We start from the raw sequence: 21,458 nt of genomic DNA on the forward strand, positions 1-21,458 counted from the left end.
TGTCTTGAATACGTTTAATCAGAGATAATACATTTCCTACTCATTTATTTAAATTCAAGCATGTAAACTATGAGGAATAAATCCACCATATAATAATTAAATAAATGACAAAATGGTAAATAAATGAAACAATAATGTAAGACATGTAGAAATAAAAGCCTTACTTATAACATAACCCATAGATGGACAGGTTATGTACTTGTTTATTAATACGATTATATATTCTGCTTGTCGTTTTCTAAGTAACGTTTGTTTTAATAAGCAATATTTTAAGTTTTAAGTCCAGAAGCACTTCAATTATATTGATCTTAGCAGCAATTACTTTACATTGCGACGCACGCTTGGTCCGATTATACAATTAAAACAATTGAAGTTATGTATTATAAAAAAAACTCGATTATGGCCAATGTGCTGGCTGGCAGGTTGTAAACAAACCGAGTGTCTGTTGGCCGAGGAGCGTCAGCTGAACCTCAGCTGATCGGAAGTGCAGCGCGCTGGCCTTTCAAGCTCGCGATAGTGAGACACAAAACAATACCGGAAGTCTCCTCATTTGCCTTCAACATCAAAGTTACTCTTATACATTTTAGATATGTTAGCGTTTTAATCACGTTGGAAATTACATATATAATATATGGTATCTGTAAATACAGACACTTGTATGATATTATGCGCTTTACCGTCTTTATTTCTTATTACGCGGATATAACATCCACCAAATGTTTTATTTTGAAGTTCCCCAACGGGATGTAACCATTTGTATTCTGGCTAACTTAACTGACTATTCCAGCTGCTCGAAGGACAGGGGAGAAATGGCTGATACCATAGCTGACACAAGACGGCTCTTCTCTAAGCCTCAGAACTTAAATGATGCTTATGGACCCCCAAGTAACTTTCTAGAGATTGATGTGAGCAACCCTGATACCACCGGGGTCGGCAGGACCAGATACACCACGTATGAAGTCAGACTGAAGGTGAGCCTGCAGTAACAAGTGCTAATGACGTTAGCCGTAAGATAGCTACCTGAGCTACCTAACGTTTTTCCTGCAGTCAAAAAAAGTAATGACTTATTGACATCAGGTTCACTGCTGTCAAAAAGACGTGCACGTAACAACGATGTCGATATTTAAATGTGTGAATGATTATCTACGAAAAGTGGGCGTTTAGTGCGAAACGAGTTAGCCAACGTTAGCAAGCGGGCTAGTAGCTCGTTAAGCTAGCTAGCACTGGTTAGCTCGCTGACATTAACGAGTTAACGTTAGTTACTGATGTTAGCGATGGGTCGAAGTTAGTTGACTAAACGTTTTAGGTAATCGAGAGATTTAGACAACAATGTTAACAAGTACAAATAATTAACTATAGTTTTCTTTACTGGTAACAGACATGTTGTAATTGCTCTGCTGATGAAGGGAATTTGTTTACATTAGCCTCAAGTGTTTTTCCACAGTGCAGCTGTTTTACCAATTGACACAAGTCGCATGTCTGCAAATAAAAGTTATATAACCCATGCAGCAAGCTGAATAAACGATGATGGAATGACTCCTCCTAAAAGTTGACGCCTTCCCGACCAGTTCAGAGTTGAACAACAGCCACACCCCATTTTCTGACTGCAAAGAAAAGATAACAAAATTGTTACACTTATTGACCAAACCTAAAAGTCCTGTATGACCAAATGCCCTTCTTGCTCCTTCCATATACTAATGTTATTTTATAGGAGATGTTGGTAGGGTTAAGAATGCTTTAGTTTGTCCTGACTTTACTGGTTATTCATCAAAAGTCATCCGAAGTAGTGGGCCAAAGGGGAACATAACTTAGCAAGTCAGCTTTTCTGGAACTGTAGGCAGGATGTATTGTGCTGCCGGATCATTTCCAGTCTCTCCCACCCCCCCTAAACACATTTCCTTCCTCCTACTCTTCTGAAGAACTTATAGTGAAGAACAAATGTTTTTCCTCTTAGCTCCTACCATCCATAGTTTAACTCAAAATACTTAAATGTCCACGAGGAACTAAATTTGGGCAGTGGATAAATAAGACTTGTAAAAACGTTTACAATATACATAGAAACAAGAAAAAGAATACAGTGCAGTAGCATTACTGCTGGTGTCTGCATGTACCTTCCTGTAAAGAAGCATGTGGGTCTAAATGCTTGTGTATGCATTAGACTATTGGCTCACACTGTCCAGAAGTTTGGCATTGTTGAGCAATCGGGGAGTAGAATAACGGTTAGACAATCTTAGCTATTGCAAAACACAGATCCGGTGTATTTTTTGGTGGTTTCATCATGTGTCAATGATCATACTAAATAATTTACCAAAAAAAACACATCACACAGTCTTTATCAGCGGATAGGAGTTGTCTCAGTTGTACTCGAAATCTAGATTTCCAAACGAAACCCACATGAACAAGACGTCCTGTGTATAGGACAATAGAAAGTTTGAACTTCTACAGTTCAATGACAACAAAGCAAATTCAATGTGGGGATGAAGACTGTCACATGGTTGAAAGCTCCAGAGCAAAGCAACTTTGAGGATCTTGGACTGAGAGGTTTTTTCACCTGCTGTTTCCAAGGCCAAGAACGATTTATCAAGCTTAAATTAGGTATTGTTTCAGTGCTCCGTTATGATATGATCAGCTGTAAGAGTCTTTATCCAATAAGTTGCTAACACAAACATACGAGGAAGTGGTGTGATTACCTTTTATAATGGCACCATTTTCAGGACTTGACAAAAAAAAAAAAAAAGACATTTGCACATTTCATTTTCCATCATGTCTGTCACCAAATATAATGTTGCATAAATTAAGCCGTTCCAGGACTCTACTATTTGCTGTATTGAGAGTCTGAAATTGTCAGGCAGTCACTAATCACATCTGATTGCCCAATCTCTTATCTTTAAGTTGTCATTTCAGTTGACTGACACCCCTGTAGTTAGTGGCCTGGAGTATTTAGATCGCTGAGCGGCTCTAAAGTATTTATAGTTTCGCTTTACCTTAAAGAAACGGGTTGAGGGAAGAGAAGCCGTCTCCAGGCATTAGCGTTGAATATAAGGCTACTGTACTTGATTAGCGTGTAATAATTAGCATATGCGTGTAATCACCATTATTGTGCACCTCATAGCCCTGTGTGACCCTGCTTTGCATAAGACCACAGAAGAAGCGGCGCATCCCTCACTTCTCAACAAACGTGGTGTCAACTTTGCTCTGCATCTCTCCTTCTCCTTTCTTCAGCTTTCTTTAGAAGCGTTTTACTCCATCGCCAGCACGCTAAGAGTGTTAGCCACAATGCCTCGGCCTGGAATGCATAGACCATGCTTTGCTTTTTTCTTATAATATTTAGAAACTTTAATTCTATCACGGCATTATGCTCGGCAGTCTCTGTTTATAACTCGTTCCCTTGTCTCCTGTTCCCACTGCTGTCCTGCTATCCACCTCAAGATCGAGAGAGCCCTTGTGGCCGCACTGAGAGAGTCTCTCTAATCCCCTCATTGAGAGAAGAGAAGAATGAAACAGGCCAGGGTGTGGGGGGAGCTGGAGTTTATTCCCCATCCTTCCACGCCCCCCACCCATGGGAGGGCAGAAAGCCACCCCCTCACCAGCCTTCATCCCATTGCCCACTTATCCCATTTCACTCCCAGCTGTGTGCAGTCACTTGCCTCGTTCATAATGTGTTACTGAAGCCCCCTTTGATAACTATATGTGGTTGAATGTATAGTGGAGACACCACAGCAGAGGCTTATTACCTGCTATGAAATTATAAAGTTTAGTTTGACTATATTTAATTCCAATGTCAGCTTATGCATTTGGCTCGTGACTTATTGGCAGCGTTTGAATGTTTATCAAGTTAGTGGTGAAACAAACAGTCTAAAGGTTGGGTTATCATGTGAGAAGTTAACTGTGAGGCAGGTTACACCCTCACCTGTTGACATCGAGGCCTGCATCTGGTGTTTAAAATCAATGGGATTAATCCACTTATTTCAGTCGGGGTTTTAAAGAAGTGGAAGCTAAGTTCGTCGTGAAAGGAGGCGGATATCTCCTTTTGCCTGAGCAGACTTGTAATGTCCAGAGTCGTGCGGAAACAATGGATTTTTGTTCTCACCTAAATCCCTTCGTTTTAAGCGTAGTTTCTTAAATGGTTTATAGACCACAGGAAGCCGGCATCTTTGGTGTTCTTTATTTTCTGCTGTTGCACATGTGTGTCATGTTTCTAATGGACTTATTCTGCAGAGTCCTATCATACCACTTTAATGTATTTTTTTTGGTGGTTTCTGGTTTGAGAGGACCCCCTGAAGCAGCATACTGTGTGTGTGTGTGTGTGTGTGTGTGTTATCAGAATGTCTTGTCTTTAGTTGGTTCCCATCTCATCCAGAGAGCACATTCAGGGGAGCAAACTTTGGGATCTCACTTTGTTTATGGATTGGAGTACATAAAAGGCCTCTTATAGCTCTGTCGCTCACTCAGTCTCCTACCCCTCCTCTTCTCTTCTCCCTCTCTCTTTCTTTCTCTTTTCCATTTGGGCTTTGGGGCGGGCGCCTTTGGTCATTAATAAAATGGGGAGAGATGGGGTGTGTGTGTGTTTCGGGGGGGGGCTTGTCAGGCACAGTCAAGTGTAATCCAAAGTCTACAGCATCCTCTTCGACAACTATTTTAATGGAAATAGGGAACATATTGTATCAAGGCTACCATATCCTACTTGAAATGACAGTATCAAAAGTGGGAGTTGATACTATGGCAACAAAGCAGCTTTTTGCCAGCTCGGCGAGTCGGAGAGAGAGGGTAGGCTGTCAGGCCGCAGTAGCCGGCGAGCGAGTGAACGAGTGAGAGGGTATATGGAAAGGCGAGAGCAAAAGACCAAGCCCCAGCGCTTTTGTTCCCGGTCCCCCCCCCCCCCCCATTTTGCAATATGATGCAATGAAACGTTATTATGTTGCCATTTTTTTATGCTATTCTTCTGAAAAGGAGAGTATATGGGAGGGGTAAGAAGAGGGCATGGGGGAGGTTTAGGATGCACACACTCAAACTTGACTTGATTCATCCTGCTAAAAGCTAATGCATGGTGGCCTTGAACTATTCTCTCAGGAGAGGAGTGATCTTTGTCCCATCTCTCCCTCTTTCTCTGTCTTGCTGTTTTTTTAAGGGTCTCTTTTCAGCCCAGTTTCAATGAGCCGAAGGTATTGTATCCCACATTATGAATCACATGCTCTTCCTATGGAGCGTCAATTGTACACTCCTAATGGAAAGTGAAGCTAGAAGGTTTACTTTGAAGGAGGTACATCTAGCTTTATGGTCCTTTTTTATAAAAAAAAAATAATACGGCATCCTTTTAAACCTGCTTTTAACATGACCATTAATTATTTATTTGGGTGTTTGGATGTTGCATTTTTGTCTCTTCGGCTAACTTCATGTCTTTCACTGTCCTGTCCTTCCTCTTTTATGTTTTATTCTCTCCTGTAGAACGTGAAAGAGCCGAAGTGTGCCTTTTTAGACAATTAATGTAATGCTAACACCCGGCTGGATGTGGGCTGGTCCCACCTCCTAATCACTGCAGGGGCCAGTAAGTTGAGACACCCGGGCCCTCGCCTTTAACCAGCCGTGAAGAGAAAAAACCCGCCATGGAAACCTTATCTTTGACTCGTAGAGCTCTCACACACCGCCTCTTTCAGTGTGTGTGTGTGTGAGAAAGAGAGTGAGTGAGACCTCTCATTTTTCAGTTCTGTCGTTTTCGTTCCTCCCCTTGTCCCGCAAGGCCAATCTCTTAATCACTGGGTTTGAGAGGGCGAGGGGATTGAAAGGCCAGGTGACTTTCTTTCCTTACACTCTCACTGCTAGCTTCATTGTGTGGACGAGAGTAGGCCGGGTTTGACTGTGTGTGCATAAACGCGGCTTGAATGCCATAGCTATTATATTTACATTGTTAACTGTGTGACTGGTCAAACCTCATACTTAACACCTGTGCGTGCATTCTTCATGTACGTTCAGTGTGTGCTTGCGTGTGGTTGAGTGTTTTCTGTGTGCACATGATGGGATTAGAGTCACGGCGGTGGCAGATTACCTGTAACTGTGATCTGTTGTGGTGGGGATTAACTTTGCGGCGCTCCATGCTGTGAGGTAACATGACGCAGCGGGGACAGGCGAGAGAGAGGAGAGTGGAGTTAATGCCGGAGCACTGGGGTGATAAAGCTAAAATAATCCACTTCTCCTGTGACCTGAGAAAGAGAAGGAGTGAGGGGCTCACTGACGGCTTCATCTGGGGAGAACCTGAAACAAGTGGGAAAGGGAAGTTTCCAGCGCTGGTGGAGTCGCATGAAAACACAGTTCACAAAAACATACCAGACACAAAGTAATTAGTTTGATTAGAAAAATAGCTTTGAGGCTCGTGGTGGTGGTTAAAAACAAAGCTTGTTTCATGGGGTCAGAGTGAAACAGCTTTCGTGTTGCAGTAAGCGCTGAAGTTAGGGCCTCATTAACTAAAGAGTTTGTAAAGCAGATTTTGAAATCAGGTGGTATCACATACACGGGTAACGTAATGATCAGCTTTCAAAACACACAAAGCACAAGAAAAGTGAATAACGGTGAAACACAGGAGATGTAAAGGGACAGGGTAACAAACTACACTTCATATTCACTCTCACACCTCTTTCTCTGTCACAGACGGATTCAATCCCATAGAAACACAATGTACAATGTTTAAAAACAAACATCTAAACACTTACAGAGATACCCTCATTGACAAAATGGAGTGGAAAAAATAATAGAAACAATGCAAATTAAGAGCCCCACAAACTGCGTCCTCCAAATGATATATATATATATATATATATATTGCAGGACTGTTGCACTGCATTAGTTTTAGCGAGGTGTTTATAATAGACCCGAGTGTATACTGTGACATAAACCAGGGTTCTCTTTCAATGATTTAAGATTTGTTTTACAGTCAAACAGGAAATGAGGCGGTTGAAAGGCAGCTCTCATTTTCTTTCCTTCCAAATCTGGGTAGGATCCATCAATTTTGAATTTCTGAAGAGAGGACGGAGCAAAGAGGGAATAAAACAAATGCTGGCATTTTCCCCATTGAAACGCCACAAGAGGAGTCTCAAGGGCAGAAAATCTGACTTATCGCAGAGCAAGGGAAATAAAGAGGAAAAAGACTGAATGGGAGAGACCATGAGAGTGAAAAGACCACTCCTGCTCTCCCTCCTCCTCAATTAGTCCTGCACAGACCAGATGAAGCTCCTGAACCCCTCTAGTTTCTCTGCTCTTCCTTTATGACCACGTACAGCGCCTCCCTCTCCCCTTTTATTCAGCCATTTACTCAGCCTTCCAGTTAACTCTCCATCCCCTCCACTGCACACAGTCAGTCGCCTGCTTATCGATCCGTCTGCAGCTCACACTATATTCATGCTGCACCTACTTGCTCAATTGCTTTGCTCTTGTGATTCCGTCTCCCATGAATTCTGACCTTCTGTGAATGTGGCCTGCCAATGAAATGCTCATTCACCCCCCACCCCCCCCCTTTGTTTGTGCATTGTCATGGCATGGCCATGTGCTGTCGGGACTATTGAAGAGGTTTGGCATTGTGCTGTAATGTGCCGTTTGCTCAATGTTCTCTCAGTGTCGAAACATCTTGCCCTTCTAACATGAAATTCACTCTCGAGTGCTTGTCAACAGCAGCTTAGAATTATGCACACATCCGCGCTTTGGTGTACAAGAACACACACAGAAATGGCAACAAAAAAGAATTGGAGTGCGATAGACCTTGGTGAGCAAAACAAGAGTGAACTTTTCAATTTTTGGTTCAATTTGGAAGAGTCTTTTTCTTCTTCTTCAGGTTTGTGAAAGTGGGAACAACTGATTGAATGAATAAAATGACTTGAACATTGAACAGATTATCAAAATAGTTACTTATTAGTTTTTTGTCGATCACAGAAGCAAATAATTGTTTCAGCTCTAAAGGGAAGTATTGATCATTTTATTATATTGACACCATGTGGCGCGTTATCGCTTACATAAAACCATCAAGTTTCTCTTTTGCGAAGTAAAAATATTTAGGTGTTAGACTTTGGGTCGGACAAAACAAGCAAACATTATTTTATGTCTTAGGATGAAACGATTAATAGTGAAGCCCTAATAGCTTCATTGTAGCCATACATGCACTACGGTAGATTTAGAGTGTGTACAGACGCTGGCTAAACGCGGGGTCCCAGAAATGAAAACCATCTCTGTCATTTCTTGAAAATGTATTCTTCCATCTGCAGGCAAAGGGAGAACTTTTCCGTAAATCCAGGCAACACTTAAAGGAGACGGCTATACAGCAATTTGCCAACTTTGTGTGTGCTTGTGTGTCCACAGACCAACCTACCAATCTTCAAGCTGAAGGAGTCTAGTGTACGGAGGCGGTACAGCGACTTTGAGTGGCTCAGAGCAGAGCTGGAGAGGGAAAGCAAGGTGAGCCTTTGAGGTGAACTCGACACACAGGTTCTTGAGTACTTGGCTTATTAAACCAACATTAGACATTGATCACATGCGCGATGTTTTTGTACGTGAGAGAAAGTTGTTCATAGATCTTTGTGTTAAAGAAGATCTGAATGTGGTCCGTGTTCTTCGTCCTGTCACATCAAACGGTACATGATCACTACAGGCTCATAGTTTAGTGAGCTGTCTTTTTGTTCTTCTTCTAAATGTTGTACTCTGTTAATTGTAAGCACTAATTAATGAATAAGTCGTGTATGCCTGTTTAACTTCTGTTGTATGATTTTCCGTGGATGCTCTTTTGTCGCAGGTGGTCGTCCCACCTCTCCCAGGAAAAGCTCTTTTCCGGCAGCTTCCGTTTCGAGGGGATGATGGGATATTTGACGACTCTTTCATAGAAGACCGGCGACAGGCTCTGGAGCAGTTTCTCAACAAGTAAGCCTTTCCACAATTTATTCCTTTAAATTCGTTTTCTTTGTAGCTGCAGTTGTTTGCAGCTCTGGCCTTTAGTGAGCTATTATTTTAACTCTCAAGAACAATAAAACACTTTGTGCAATAAGTGGATTCAACTTTTTCACTTCTCTCCACATTGTTAACAAACTGAACCGGCAGAGACAGACGGGTCTTTTTCCTCACTATCCTCCTTAATTCCCCGGTGTAATTACCTCGCAGAGGACAAGAACGACCAAAGAGGACTCAAGTGTGCACCCCCACAACATCATTTTCCCCACATTTGTTTTATTGTTGATGTGTAATTTATGATAATTGCCGCTCAAATTACAGCGCGTGGTTCCGTTGGATCGTGTGTGTACCTCTGCTTATTTTTGATCCAGCATGTCCTCATTTTCAGCTGCGGAACAATAAAAGTTACAGTGTGATTGTAATTATTTGCTTTGATTGCAGACTTGGCCATTATCTTTGTTTCATGTGCAAATGCGTCAATGTTTCCTTTCGGAATATTAAGTGCTCAAAGACAGTTGAGAGAATTAAAATCCATAAATATGTTTTTTAAAGAAGATGAGAAATGTGTTGGTAATTAAGATTCCCCCCCCCCCCCCCCCCTTGCTTCCCATGAATGAAACACTGCTGTTGATCATATCATTGTTCAGACTTTAATACTGCCCGATGTGGCTGGCAGCATTGTTTAATCTGTGATTGAGAGCATTGTGAAGAGGGAATCTTTTGGAATGGTAAACATGATTGTCGCTGTGAAACAAGTGAGAGGGAGGAGAGGAGATAACCATCAGTTTTTGATTAGGCTAGTCAAACATAATTCATGCTTCAGGTACAGAGGAAGGGCTTACATCCCTACTTCAAACAGCAAGCAGTGCCTTGACATTTTAACATGCTGCACATTGTCCTCAATGTCAACGTCTCCATTTCCAAAACCCATTAAACAGGGTATGTTGGGGAGCAGGCATGATCTCTCCAGTGATTGCCCCGGTATTAGACCACAGTCAATGCTTCCCCCGCTTAATTTGTCTAAAATATTTCCCGTTAGAGGTTAAGATGGATGCATACATACAATGTCGTCATGTTGATCTGTTCTGAGAAATTTACCGTTTGATAAAATGGGATGTTTTTAGGGTCTCAGGTGCACTGGCTTGTTCTCGTTAAGCTCCTTTTGTGTCATCTGAAGGGACATTTGGGGAAGCCTAATGTCAAAGTGACTTTAACAGAGGAAGACACAGTCCCAGTCATACAGCATCTTCTGTATGACTGGGACTGAAGGGCATGAAAAGTGCAGATTGATTTAGGTAAATCATAGGATAATAAAGACGCATTCACCAAAGCCTCAAGATAAACTTACCTTAAGTTGTGTGAAAATCTGTGACACAAGTGAAATCTACATGCCCTGTACTACTAATCAGTGTGTATGGTCCAAGTTTTATCACCGTTAACTAGATTTATTAATAGCATATTGATTATTGCAAAGATTGTAAGATATAAGCCTGAAGTTTCATTGTAGACGAGTGGTCAAGATGAATACCACGTACTCGCAACATCCCCTTTCCAGCTAGAGACCTTTTATGTTTGTGTCCCAAATCCATTCTAAACACCACCGCTCAGCAGGTTTTGAGTTTTTCATGTCTACTAGTTGTTCGTGTTATTGTAGAAACAGTAGAGTGACGCAAGGATATAAGAGGAAGGACATGCAGCAAAGGTCCCTTGCCCCTAGGCTACCAATATGCCAAAAACCCTTTATTTTTGAGTGTGACGCTATTCTCCCACAATGCTTTGCACAAAGGAAATGGAGAAAATAAAGATAATAGTTATTTTTATTATCTGAGAACTATTTCAGGTTTGGAGCGACATTAATTGGCAGTTTAATTTCCTGTTGATGTATTGTATATTGACTGCAAAAGCAGCATGCTATAAAGTGAAGTATGCAGTACATACTGTTAACACTTAGTGGGGAAGTGGGACACGGTGTGGATATCTACACATAAATTAGAACTTGCATCGGAGCAACATGTTGTGCAGGTAGGTGTCTTTATAGTGTAGATTTGAGGCATTGGAAGATGTTTGAGGGGGTTGTTTACTTGTGCAGCGTACTGTAAGCAAATCAGTCTGTTTTCTAATCCAAGCTTCTCTGTGCTTTGTTGACGTCTGACCGGCTGTGCGCACCTTTTTAATGCATGTGAGCGTATCTCACTGGCTAGCTGAAGGCCCCCCCCCACACTCTGCACTGCACTTATACAGCAGTTACAGCTGATAACGCAGGCCCTACCATCAGCCCACCCTCTGGTTACACTGTTAGCTCTATTCAGCACTGTTGCTGTTGTTTACACTGTTAGCCAATATAGACAATAGATGCTGAATCTAGACTCTGATCTTTGAATCCAGCAGTCTAATGCCCCCGTCAGTCCCCGTCCGTTCATCTGTGTCCCTGTGTCCAAAGGTACAGTCATGTCTCCAAGTCACCAAGCCTCGTCTTTGAACTTCTGACTCTCATTTCAAACCTGCCTTTTGCTCTTCTGTGTTTCAGAGTGGCAGGTCACCCTCTAGCTCAGAACGAACGATGCCTGCACATGTTTCTACAGGACGAGTCCGTGGACAAGAACTACACCCCATCCAAAATCAGACAAGCCTGAAAGAAACAAAGATGGCTCTGCTTGGCATGGTCTGACTCGGCCCTACTCAGTCCAGCGTGGCCCGACAACCCAAAGCTCTCTTCACTGCTCCATGTTTCTATCAAGACAATAAACATTTCAATGACAACTTCCCCTCCCCGCGCCTTCCAAAATACTATTGTTTACTTCCTTTAGTTAAATTAGTGACCTTATTGGTGTTTGTTTTCACTTTCTAATTGGAGTCAAGAATGTTCGACACATAACTGTGGTTGACAGTAATTTATCGTGATTTCTTTTTATGTCTGGAAATGCCACTAACATGGATATATTATGTATTTATCATTTAGCTATGTCTTGAATATATTCATTTATATAAAAACATTTAATGAGTGTGTGTATGCAAAGCTCTTGAGTCAAACCCACAGAGTTTCCTATCATATATATATATATATATATCCAATACTGGCATGTTGCGCACCATAATTAGCAACTAAACACACACACGCACATATGTTTGATGGGCCTTTACTCTCAAATCACACTTAGTTGATCCTCTCTCAAAAATGAAGCATGTGTGTGTATCGACCAGCACCTGCCCAGTTATCACAATGATTTTCTAGTACGAAAGAAGTAATTTACACAGAGGGAACTGCAGTATTTCTACTGGTTATATGCATTTCGAGATTTGTATACTGCTGTGCCATTTTTGTTTATTTTGAAGATTTTCCAATAAAATAGGTGAAATGTCTCCATGCATAATTACATTTGTTGATTTGGACTGACGTTTCAAACAAGCTGCCACAACCATTACAGCTAACCCCAAATGTATTATTACATTTTTTTAATGTATACATAAGTCATTTTAATCACAAAAAAAGGTTTAGGCTGATGACCAGAGTTTATTTAAACTGTCCTGAGTGTTTAGAATAGAGTAGGCTACTTCTAAAGGGGAGTCAGTAACCCGTTATAATATCGGTGCTAAACGCATGCATAGGTAATCCCTATGTAATCAATGACTCGTGATCATTTAATGCATGGATTAATTATGATCAAGTCAGACTTTACTGATAATATATAGTGATTGTTAATGTTGAATTCGCTTGTACCCTGAGGGCCTGATTAGCCTCTCTGAAAGCACAGCAGTACTTTATCTGTACTTCTTCATACTTTTGGTGACTTTACATGAACTATTTACACCCTGTAATCACTTAATTTGTGTGCCACCCTAAAGCTTATAAATGTGACGGAGTCAAAATTGAGGCTGATCAAATGCATGGATCTGAAATGCCTTTTTTTTTTGTAACTTGGTTCCAGCTACTTTGGTGGTAGATAAATGTATGTATCAACAAATCTTTTGAAAATATACTTTACATTGATAACAAAATTTAGATCTGAGAAGAGCATCACCATTGTTGACCATTACGTTTCAGCTGGTAGTTTTATATCTATGGTTATTTAAGAGCAGTTTAGTTCAGTGTTTTTTTATTCTCTCGGTTACAACTCTAAATGGTGTTCAACTCCAAATATTTACAACAGAATAAAAACATCACAGGCCACAAAAACATTTCCAAGTGCTGAATATTTTTATCCAGTGTTAGTGCCTAACTTCAAAAATTCGACCTAAAACAGCCTCAAACAGGACACACCAACACGTAAAGGACAGTTACCACTTAAATACAAACACCGTCTTCAGATGAATGTAGTTCTACAGTCGGGAGGCAATGCAAGCAGCATGTCCTTTAAAAGTCTTTCCCCCATAAATCTTCATAGAGTTCTTCTTCTTTGCCCCGTGCATTTGGTTTCAGCACCAGATCGAGGGACAGCGATACACATCCCCCGTTACGCATGCGGTCATCTTTTCTTTTTTTTTTCTTTTTTTTGGTTTCCTCCATTGGGATTGATCACAGCAATAAAAGACTGAATTGGTCGTCAAGCTCATTGGTCTCACAGACACTCGAAAAACTGCTTAATATATAACATTTCTTTGTCAGACATACTTGTCAGATACTCTCCAGAGTCTTTAGGCGATATTTAAACACTGTGGGCTGCCTGTGCCCGCACCAGAGACTGCACGTGTTCAGTTTCACACAGGTCATTCTAATGAAAGTTACAGGCTATTCTTTAACTAGAGCAACTGTTAACAGGCTACTTGGTGAATTCCGGCTGTGTTGCAGTCAGAGCCTATAGGCCTCAATAGGCTACTTTAAGACAGCCTAATAGATTGTGTGCTCAGCAATAATTCAACCCACGGTTACACCTGCCATGATTTGTCGTTCTGTCGACTGCTGTGTGGGTCTCTGGGCCTTCAGTTCAAGTCTTTTCCAGGTGGCGAGAATTCATATATCGCTGGACTTGTACATGTCGGAGAGGAGCCTGGTGATGGGAACGTTGCCGATGGTCTTCTTGAAGAACACCTCCTCTATGGTGGACGGACCCACCGAGCGGAGCGCCGGCAGGAGCAGGAGCAGCTTTCCGAAGCGACACGGCTGAGTCGGGTATCTGAAACACATTACTGGGGTCAAGAACAGCGCCTCTCTCCGGTTCTATAAGCAGAGATAAAGCCTATCCAATTAACGCACACCTGTGATACAAATGGCTGCTAATTAAAAACGAGGTTCAGCCGTCGCACCTGTTCACAATTACAGTGGCTTATTGCCTTATTCACTTCATAATGACTCTGGCTGCTAATACTTGCAGGAGGCGGTTCAACATAGGCCTGAAATATGATAGAGATTGATTGATTGATTTTACCTGGTGTGTATGTAACTGTTGAGAGTGAGCTGTGCCTCGTCTTGTAGCGCAGCAATGGCGCTGGCGTTGCGGAAACTTCTTAACTCTGTGTTGCCATGGGTCGGAACTATAAGACAGAGGAAGGGTTTTAGCTATCAAAAAGCTGTTGTACTACACGAATAGTGACATGCATTCATTGCTAAAATAACTTTTGCTCTCATTCCTCTTCCCTCTCCAGAGTTGAGTTTAGGCAGCAGAAGCTTCAGGGCATTTCAGTGGCAATAACAACTTCCGGTAAATGAGAAAATGGTCAAATACCCATTAAGACAACAGCACTCACCGGCTTTAAATGTCACGATACATTTCAAACAGGCGAACTCTGTTGCATCGAGACGCATCTGTCTGAATCTGGTTACCACCTCTTGAAGTGCTTGTATCTCAGATATGATCTTATTCATCCGCTGAGACTCTGTGTTTTCGGTGTTCATTCCTACGAATAAATATGGAGACAATGTCATTATGCAGGACAACATTACATGCAGTCAGTGAGACCTGTCAGTGATCTGTAGTCGGATAAGCTTTCTCGTGCCTTGATTACCTGAAACGGCAAGCAGAGTAGTAGAGTCCACCGGAATGGCCCATTGCGCGATACCCAGAACAAACAATTCCCTCCAAGCGTCCTCCAACAGAATCAGCTGCAGAGAGGAATAGTTGTGTTAAACGGCACACCACAATGAAGAAATTGATTATAAATTTCAAGCCTTTTTGAATCTTATAAGGTACCAATGCAGTAGTAACGTGTGCGTAATGATGGGTATTTATTTCTGTTGCGCATAGGATAGTTCGTTTGGTAATCATTTGACGTAAAATATTACATATGAAATTGAATCAAATCAAAATATCTTAAACGTCAGTTGGGGACCGAATCGACTCCTGACCGTTTTTTCTTGGCTGTGGCTCGTGTTAAAAGGCCCTACGGAATAATATGTGGGCTCCAAAGCGTACCTGGTCAGATAAGGGGAGTGTGGAGAATGCGGGAACACTCTTTGCCCACTTGATGCTCATGAAAAGGAGGCGCGCCGCTGACTCGCACACAGACTCCGTCGCCACCTCGTAGAGGTACAGGGGGGTGCCGCTGACTTCATGGGGATACTGGAGGAAGTGAAAAAGAGATTGTCATCATCACCATCATCAGTTTATGCTAGAATGAAACACAGTTTACAGAGTGGTGAACAACAATAAAGGTCAAATTCCAAGCCCCAGCACCTGGTTTTATAATCATTAGTGTTACTTGTGGTGGATTTACAGCACTAAATAGGCGGATTTGCTGCTAAATCAGGACAGGAATTTCAACTTCTAACCCTGACGGAGAAAACTGTAATCCTATAATAACATTTTGGAAGGCTATAATACAAATATCCACGGAGTATCAAAAATTAAAGGAATTGTATATTCTGATAATTCAAAGCATTACATGAAATGCTATACATGTCAAGTGAAAACTCCAAAGAAAGCACATATTTATTGGTACACTGCAACTAAATATTTGGAGGTAGAAAACTACCTACAACGTATAGCTATGTAAAACTGGAAAGAAAGAAAAAAACGTACAAAATATACCTTCGGGGTGGGCTGTGCCAGACCCACGATGGCTTGTCTTTCCGGTGTGGTGGCTACTCCGCTCATCTCCAGGTTGTGAGGCTCCAGTTGCGTGACCGTGGTGAAGAAGGGAGGGCCGGCCAGAGAGGATCCCGGGAAATGGGTCGATGATCCGTTCACCTCTTTGTGGCCTCGGAAATATAGGGCCACTTGTTTGCGGATGGTGGACGTCCGGGGCCCCCTCTCGTGTTGAACGGCTGTGAAACGGGACAGCGAGGACACAAAGTGAAGCAATGACCTCTGCTGGAGTGAATGGCTTGTTTGAATTTTATATTTTATATATATTTTCAAAAACTATAGTGACTAGTTTATTTTATTGAACTCAATATGTGTTCCTGAAATTAGGGAGTCAAATTGCATGTTTTGTTTGCTTGAAAGATGTAATCTATCAATACTCCCACAGAGTGTAATAACGTTTAAAACAAGATAACAAGATAAGGTAGCCTAATTATCAACCTGTTACTTATTTTCAGCTTTCATAAACAGCATTAATACACTTTTCCATGCGTGTTGCCCAACTCCAAACCAAAGGTCACTGCATGGCGTGTCAATGGCCAAAGTGATAATTCAATTACACCCATTTACCGTCTTTATTCATGTTCACTTCTAGACACTTTTTCAAACGGCACGCTCGGCACTGGTTTCTGTGAGTTTTGTCCACGGGACAGCCCCCCTGAGAGAGAGAAAGGGAGAAATATCCATCAGTTGAATTTCTCTCATCTTGCACAACCGAAGGCTTCTTGCTATTATCTTCCTGGGAGGCCAATCTCCAGGTGAGAGATCGAGCTATTATCGACCTGCTCCCCTGCGGCTCCAGTGCGGCCTCATCCCGGAGGATAAGTACTCTATCCCGCCCTCTGCTGCCTAAATCCTCGCCTTCGAGTCATCACATTAGATTGGATTACATCAGTTATATTATAGCAGCGCGATGTTTAGCCCAATACTTAATGGTCCAGGCATGACACAATTAGGCTCATCAAATGAGACTTAATACGGCACCAGAAGTGAAAAGCAAATAGAATATGCGCGTAAAATACGCATTCCGTGCGTAAAGCTCGTAATGTTTTTTTTGGATGTAATGTTTTTTTTGGATGAGGACCAGGAACGTCGAGTCACTTAAATCCTGCTTCTGATAACAGTGAGAATACAATTATATATTTGTACAAGTGCAGTGGATGTAGAATACTGATAAAATATCACTGAGTGAATTATAGGCGTAAATCACTACAATTTCCTGTGATAGCTTCCATCTCTGCAACTTGCTTGATTCTCCCCAAAATATTGCATAACGAGACAATCAAAAATGTACTAACTTATAAAGTTTGCACCTTTGTCGCATGTACATAGGTGGAAAGGAGGATAACGCAGCCTATAGGACATACATTTGGATATATAAGAAATAAGAAGGAGGCCTCACCTGAGAGCCAGATTTACAGACGTACGTCCTGTTTCTGCGGATGCTCCTCTTGAAGAATCCCGAGCAGCCGTCACAGGCGTAAACACCATAGTGTTTCCCCGAGCTGCGGTCTCCGCACACTTTGCATGGGATGTCCAGAATCCGACCTGAGAAAGGCCCAAACTTAAATAAGACACCATACCCTGAATAATACCTGGGCTAAATTGAAATGAATGAAAAGTCAAATTGTGACTATCGCTTATAGTGAATATTGAACATCTGGATAAATTGCAAGAACAATTTCTAAAATTGATACAAAACTTGAGAAGGTGGTTGCTTTACTGAGTTTTGGAGTCGAGTTCTGTAGTTCAGTAAAGTGAGACCAGCTGCTTAAATTGGCCCTGTGAACGTACAGTAATCCCAAAAATGAACTCGTTTTAGACATTTCACTGTGGAGCTATGGACAAATCGCCCTACAAATTACTTTTTTTTGTCTGACACGCACACACACACACTGGACAGCGCCCCGCACTTCGGCCGAGCATGGGAATTCACGGCGCACATTTCAAGAATAAAGTCCGGTGGGAAGCGTCATATCTCAGCTCTCTAAAACAATGGCCCGAGGGCGCACAATGGAGACATTAGGGGAAAGTGTTAACTTAATGATTTTCCCCCATTGAACCTCGTCTGACTGCCTGGATCTCGACAAGCTGCCAACTCCCCTTCATAATGGGACTCGACAGCTGCTTTATTCCGCAGGTCTATAGGCCCCAGGATTAGGGAGTGACACTGCACCATGAGAATAATGCGCACCAACTCGTTTCACCAACTCAAATGAAGTGTATGTAAATCGACCCCGGTGTAGATGAAAAAATGTGATTTTTTTGTGTGAAGATTTTGTATTCAAATCTATTAAAAAGAAGTATATTTGTATGCAAATGAGAGAGTCTTTTTTTATTCTGGAGGGAAAAGCCGTCTATGTAATTACACTGACGTTTTGCCACCTGCTCATTGATTCACCAGTGACCCGTCAAAAAGGGTAGCATGGGAATAACTACTGAGCAGCAAAAACAATGACTTCAGGAGGAGAGTTATAGGGCTTCAATTGCCAGATTATTAAGAATCAGAAGGCCATGATGGCTATTTAACTGTTGGCCACAGCCGTGTAATTGCAATAAGATATAGAGAACCTACTTTTTATGTAGCATTTATGCCTCGAAAGAGTTTATATGTTAAAAGTCATCTTTTCATCACGGGAGTAATTGTAAAAAATCAACTGCTGTAGGCTTGAATAAGTTATATCCCCACTTGTAGTTGTCGATAGGCCATCATTGTTTTTAAATGAATGGTAAAAATGTTGACCATTGCAGTAAATTTCAGATTAACAGATATTTAATGACCCAAAGCTCAGCAAGTCAAGTTCATTTGCGCACCCCTAAATAAAAGTTTCAAACGTACTTAAATTGAAGATGAATGAACGTGGCCAAAATATAAACTGAAAAGATTTTATTTTATTTAAACTGTAGATTGCTGAGAGTCAATTAAATAAAATGGTGCATAATTGTGTTGTGAAGGGGGGAAATGTATTTAATTTCCCGCTGTGGGGGTCCAATTCGTCTCCATTGTGTTGAGTAATTGCTAGAAGATATATGGCATATTCTATTAACGTAATCACCATCATGGCCAAAAGAACTGGAAATAAAGTTTGAAGGAAATGTTTTTACTGACCACCCATAATGTGGGTGAGAACTGAGGTGACCGTGGTTGTAATGTTGTAAGTTTTCTTTGTTTTATTCAAATTTTAAACATTTTGGTTATTATCAGTAAAATCTGAACACATACGCCCACTTGCAGGATAAAAAGCACAGAAGCAACAGTTTGACGTGAATAACACGTGCGAACAAGGTAAACGATACTGAACGAGACACACAGGCAAATGTAAAATCTATAGAAATGTCCTATCTTTTGAAACACAAAACTAATCTATACTTTAGGCCTATAGCTAACTGCGATTTAATTTTAGATTTATTGTGAGGCCTAACAGAGACTGCGAAGGTTAAGAAAACAAATCCAATTTAATGTCAAACCTTAAACCACTAGAAAATCTTCAATACCACAAGAAAAATACTCAACAATTGTATTCAAAACCACTGAACGCATTTGTGATTAATATATAAATAAGTTTTTTTTACAGTAGCCTAGTACAGAAATGCACGGTAGCAGACAGATAAGCGCTGTTGATTAATTTGTCTAAAATAGCAAACCAGCAATCCAGTAAGAGAAGAATCTACAGGCTTTAAAATCGTATATTATCAGTGATTAAATATCTCGCTTTTTATACTCTTTCATAGAAGTTGCTCAATTAGGTTACAGGCAACAAGTGGCATCTCGGAGCATGGCTATTATTCATTTTCCTTCTGAAAACTTGGTCAACTTCACAAAAAGTACGTTTCCAACTTAAAGGGATGACAAACTGAGACCGCTCTAATTATCGGTCATGGACACAAAGTTTACGCAGCCAACTGTGTGTGTACTCGGGAAAAGAAACAGCTATTCCCCACGGATCACTACTCACATTTCTGCAAGACCGTGAGGAACGAGCCGACTTAATTATTGTCGTGAAGCTCGAGTGCGTGCAGTCAGTGTGCAGCATGCTTTATGTTCATGTTTTACATGTCAGCGGGCTCTAACACACCGGGCTACTCAATATTCTCCAGGAGCATCAGGAAAGAGAACACTTACTTGATTTGACATTCAGAATATCCAGACAGCCACTTGTTGAGCCAGCGGGTTTGCTCATCGTGGACACTCGACTTAATAACAAAGTTGAGAATGAAAATGTTCCTCTTTCTCTTCTTGTTCTTGCTGACAAAAACAATCAAACTCGTGAGACGCAGCACTTTCCTTGACGTCTTTACCGGCGGCGATGAGATCGGCAAGTCAATGTCCCGAATTGCCCAACTTGACAAAGTAGATCGCCGATCGCCGAGTCCAAATTAAGACACACAATTGCACATTGTATCAGACAATCTTCGCCTCCGATGTGCAGGGTCCCTGTAGGCTACGGATGGAGAACCGGACTGTAGCGACCGGTTAACGGCGACAGCAGCCCTCCAGCTCTCGGAGCAACAGCCGGTGCATAAAGTTGGAGTTGGAAAAACGCAGCCTAGAGCGGTTCCGACGGTGCCAACCCGATGTGAAAAAACAATTTTTGGATATTCTGACAGGTGCAAGCTTGTTAAAACCAGGACACGGTGTGACTTTGTGGTACGAGATCCTCAAATAAGCCTCGGTAATATTTATGAGAAGTGTCAGGGGGAGGCTGGAGGGTGGAGATCTCCACTTCCTTCATCCACTTGGCTTTCTACTCCAAACTCCAGCCTGACGTCACTGGCGTGTGAGCGAGTGTGTCTGTGTATGTGTGAGTGATCGTGTGAATATGCTTGCAAGTAATGTGCAGTGCCTTGCTCATGGATCAAAAGGCATTGCAAGCAAAAAAAAACACGTGTTGCACGCACATTTTCTGCTGCATTTAGATTTGTTTTCGCTGCAGATTCATTTATTTAGGGGGCACGTCTCCCAATAACCAACTCAAAATACTTGAGGATTAATAATGCCAATATAAACCGTATCTAAAAACACGATTCTAAATATCACGTTATGCATTGCATATTCGAAATAAAACAACAAATGGAGCTGAATTTAAGACGTTGCTTCAGACAAGTTGCAGTTATGACCATAAACAATATCAGGAATGCTGAGTTATATTGTTTGATTACTAAGAGGCTACTAGAGGGGTGGGGTGGTTATGGGGCTCAGACATAGAAAAAAGTGTCAGTGCTCCTCATTTCCTTCACAAGTGTGTCTGGTTACACATGCAGTCCTTAAGATTCATGGATAAGTGCTTGGGAATGTGTTGGCCCACTATAGACACTGATCAGTCACAACTGTCAAATAGCTGAGGAAGAAAATGTTTTTCTTTTGGCTACATTAATGATTCATTAAATAGTTGTTATTATAACATATTGCTACATACATATAACTGCTGAAGAATACTTTTCAATTTTAATTTTCTAAGGTTGTTGCATGTCAGCAATTTGTCTTTCCTTTCATGGCTCCTGCATGTGATGTAATGGATA

At 41.5% G+C, this 21,458-nt stretch overlaps 2 protein-coding genes across 3 annotated transcripts; one reads left to right on the forward strand and one right to left on the reverse strand.

Annotated features, from left to right (window-relative positions):
- Positions 1-769: 769 nt before the first annotated feature.
- Positions 770-12,282, forward strand: snx3 (sorting nexin 3). Its single transcript, XM_076083551.1, has 4 exons — positions 770-971; positions 8,341-8,436; positions 8,771-8,895; positions 11,450-12,282. Exons 1-4 carry the CDS (start codon positions 810-812, stop codon positions 11,553-11,555), a joined length of 489 nt encoding a protein of 162 aa, XP_075939666.1. The 5' UTR covers positions 770-809; the 3' UTR covers positions 11,556-12,282.
- A 1,588-nt stretch (positions 12,283-13,870) lies between these two features.
- On the reverse strand, positions 13,871-20,119 carry nr2e1 (nuclear receptor subfamily 2, group E, member 1). Of its 2 annotated transcripts, none has more exons than XM_076083550.1 (9): positions 20,095-20,119; positions 17,341-17,486; positions 16,509-16,596; positions 15,885-16,120; positions 15,270-15,416; positions 14,863-14,959; positions 14,605-14,754; positions 14,286-14,391; positions 13,871-14,033 (listed from the first exon to the last, which is right to left on the reverse strand). In XM_076083550.1, exons 1-9 carry the CDS (start codon positions 20,117-20,119, stop codon positions 13,871-13,873), a joined length of 1,158 nt encoding a protein of 385 aa, XP_075939665.1. The 2 variants fall into 2 exon arrangements, with proteins under 2 accessions (XP_075939665.1, XP_075939664.1); XM_076083549.1 differs by having other exon boundaries at positions 20,062-20,119.
- Between the last annotated feature and the right edge of the window lie 1,339 nt (positions 20,120-21,458).

Source organism: Anarhichas minor, unplaced genomic scaffold, assembly GCF_050575085.1.
Source record: "Anarhichas minor isolate MPS153535 unplaced genomic scaffold, ASM5057508v1 ptg000136l, whole genome shotgun sequence".
Lineage (NCBI taxonomy): Eukaryota > Metazoa > Chordata > Actinopteri > Perciformes > Anarhichadidae > Anarhichas > Anarhichas minor.

Excerpts from the sequence above, each read along its gene's own strand:
- snx3 (XM_076083551.1), top strand. The coding sequence starts at position 810 with ATGGCTGATACCATAGCTGACACAAGACGGCTCTTCTCTAAGCCTCAG. Across the intron at positions 972-8,340 it reads CGTATGAAGTCAGACTGAAG|ACCAACCTACCAATCTTCAA; the intron begins GTGAGCCTGCAG and ends GTGTGTCCACAG. Across the intron at positions 8,437-8,770 it reads AGCTGGAGAGGGAAAGCAAG|GTGGTCGTCCCACCTCTCCC; the intron begins GTGAGCCTTTGA and ends CTTTTGTCGCAG.
- nr2e1 (XM_076083549.1), bottom strand. The coding sequence starts at position 20,119 with ATGAGCAAACCCGCTGGCTCAACAAGTGGCTGTCTGGATATTCTGAAT. Across the intron at positions 17,487-20,061 it reads TATTCTGAATGTCAAATCAA|GTCGGATTCTGGACATCCCA; the intron begins GTAAGTGTTCTC and ends GGCCTTTCTCAG. Across the intron at positions 16,121-16,508 it reads AGTGAACATGAATAAAGACG|CCGTTCAACACGAGAGGGGG; the intron begins GTAAATGGGTGT and ends CCCGTTTCACAG.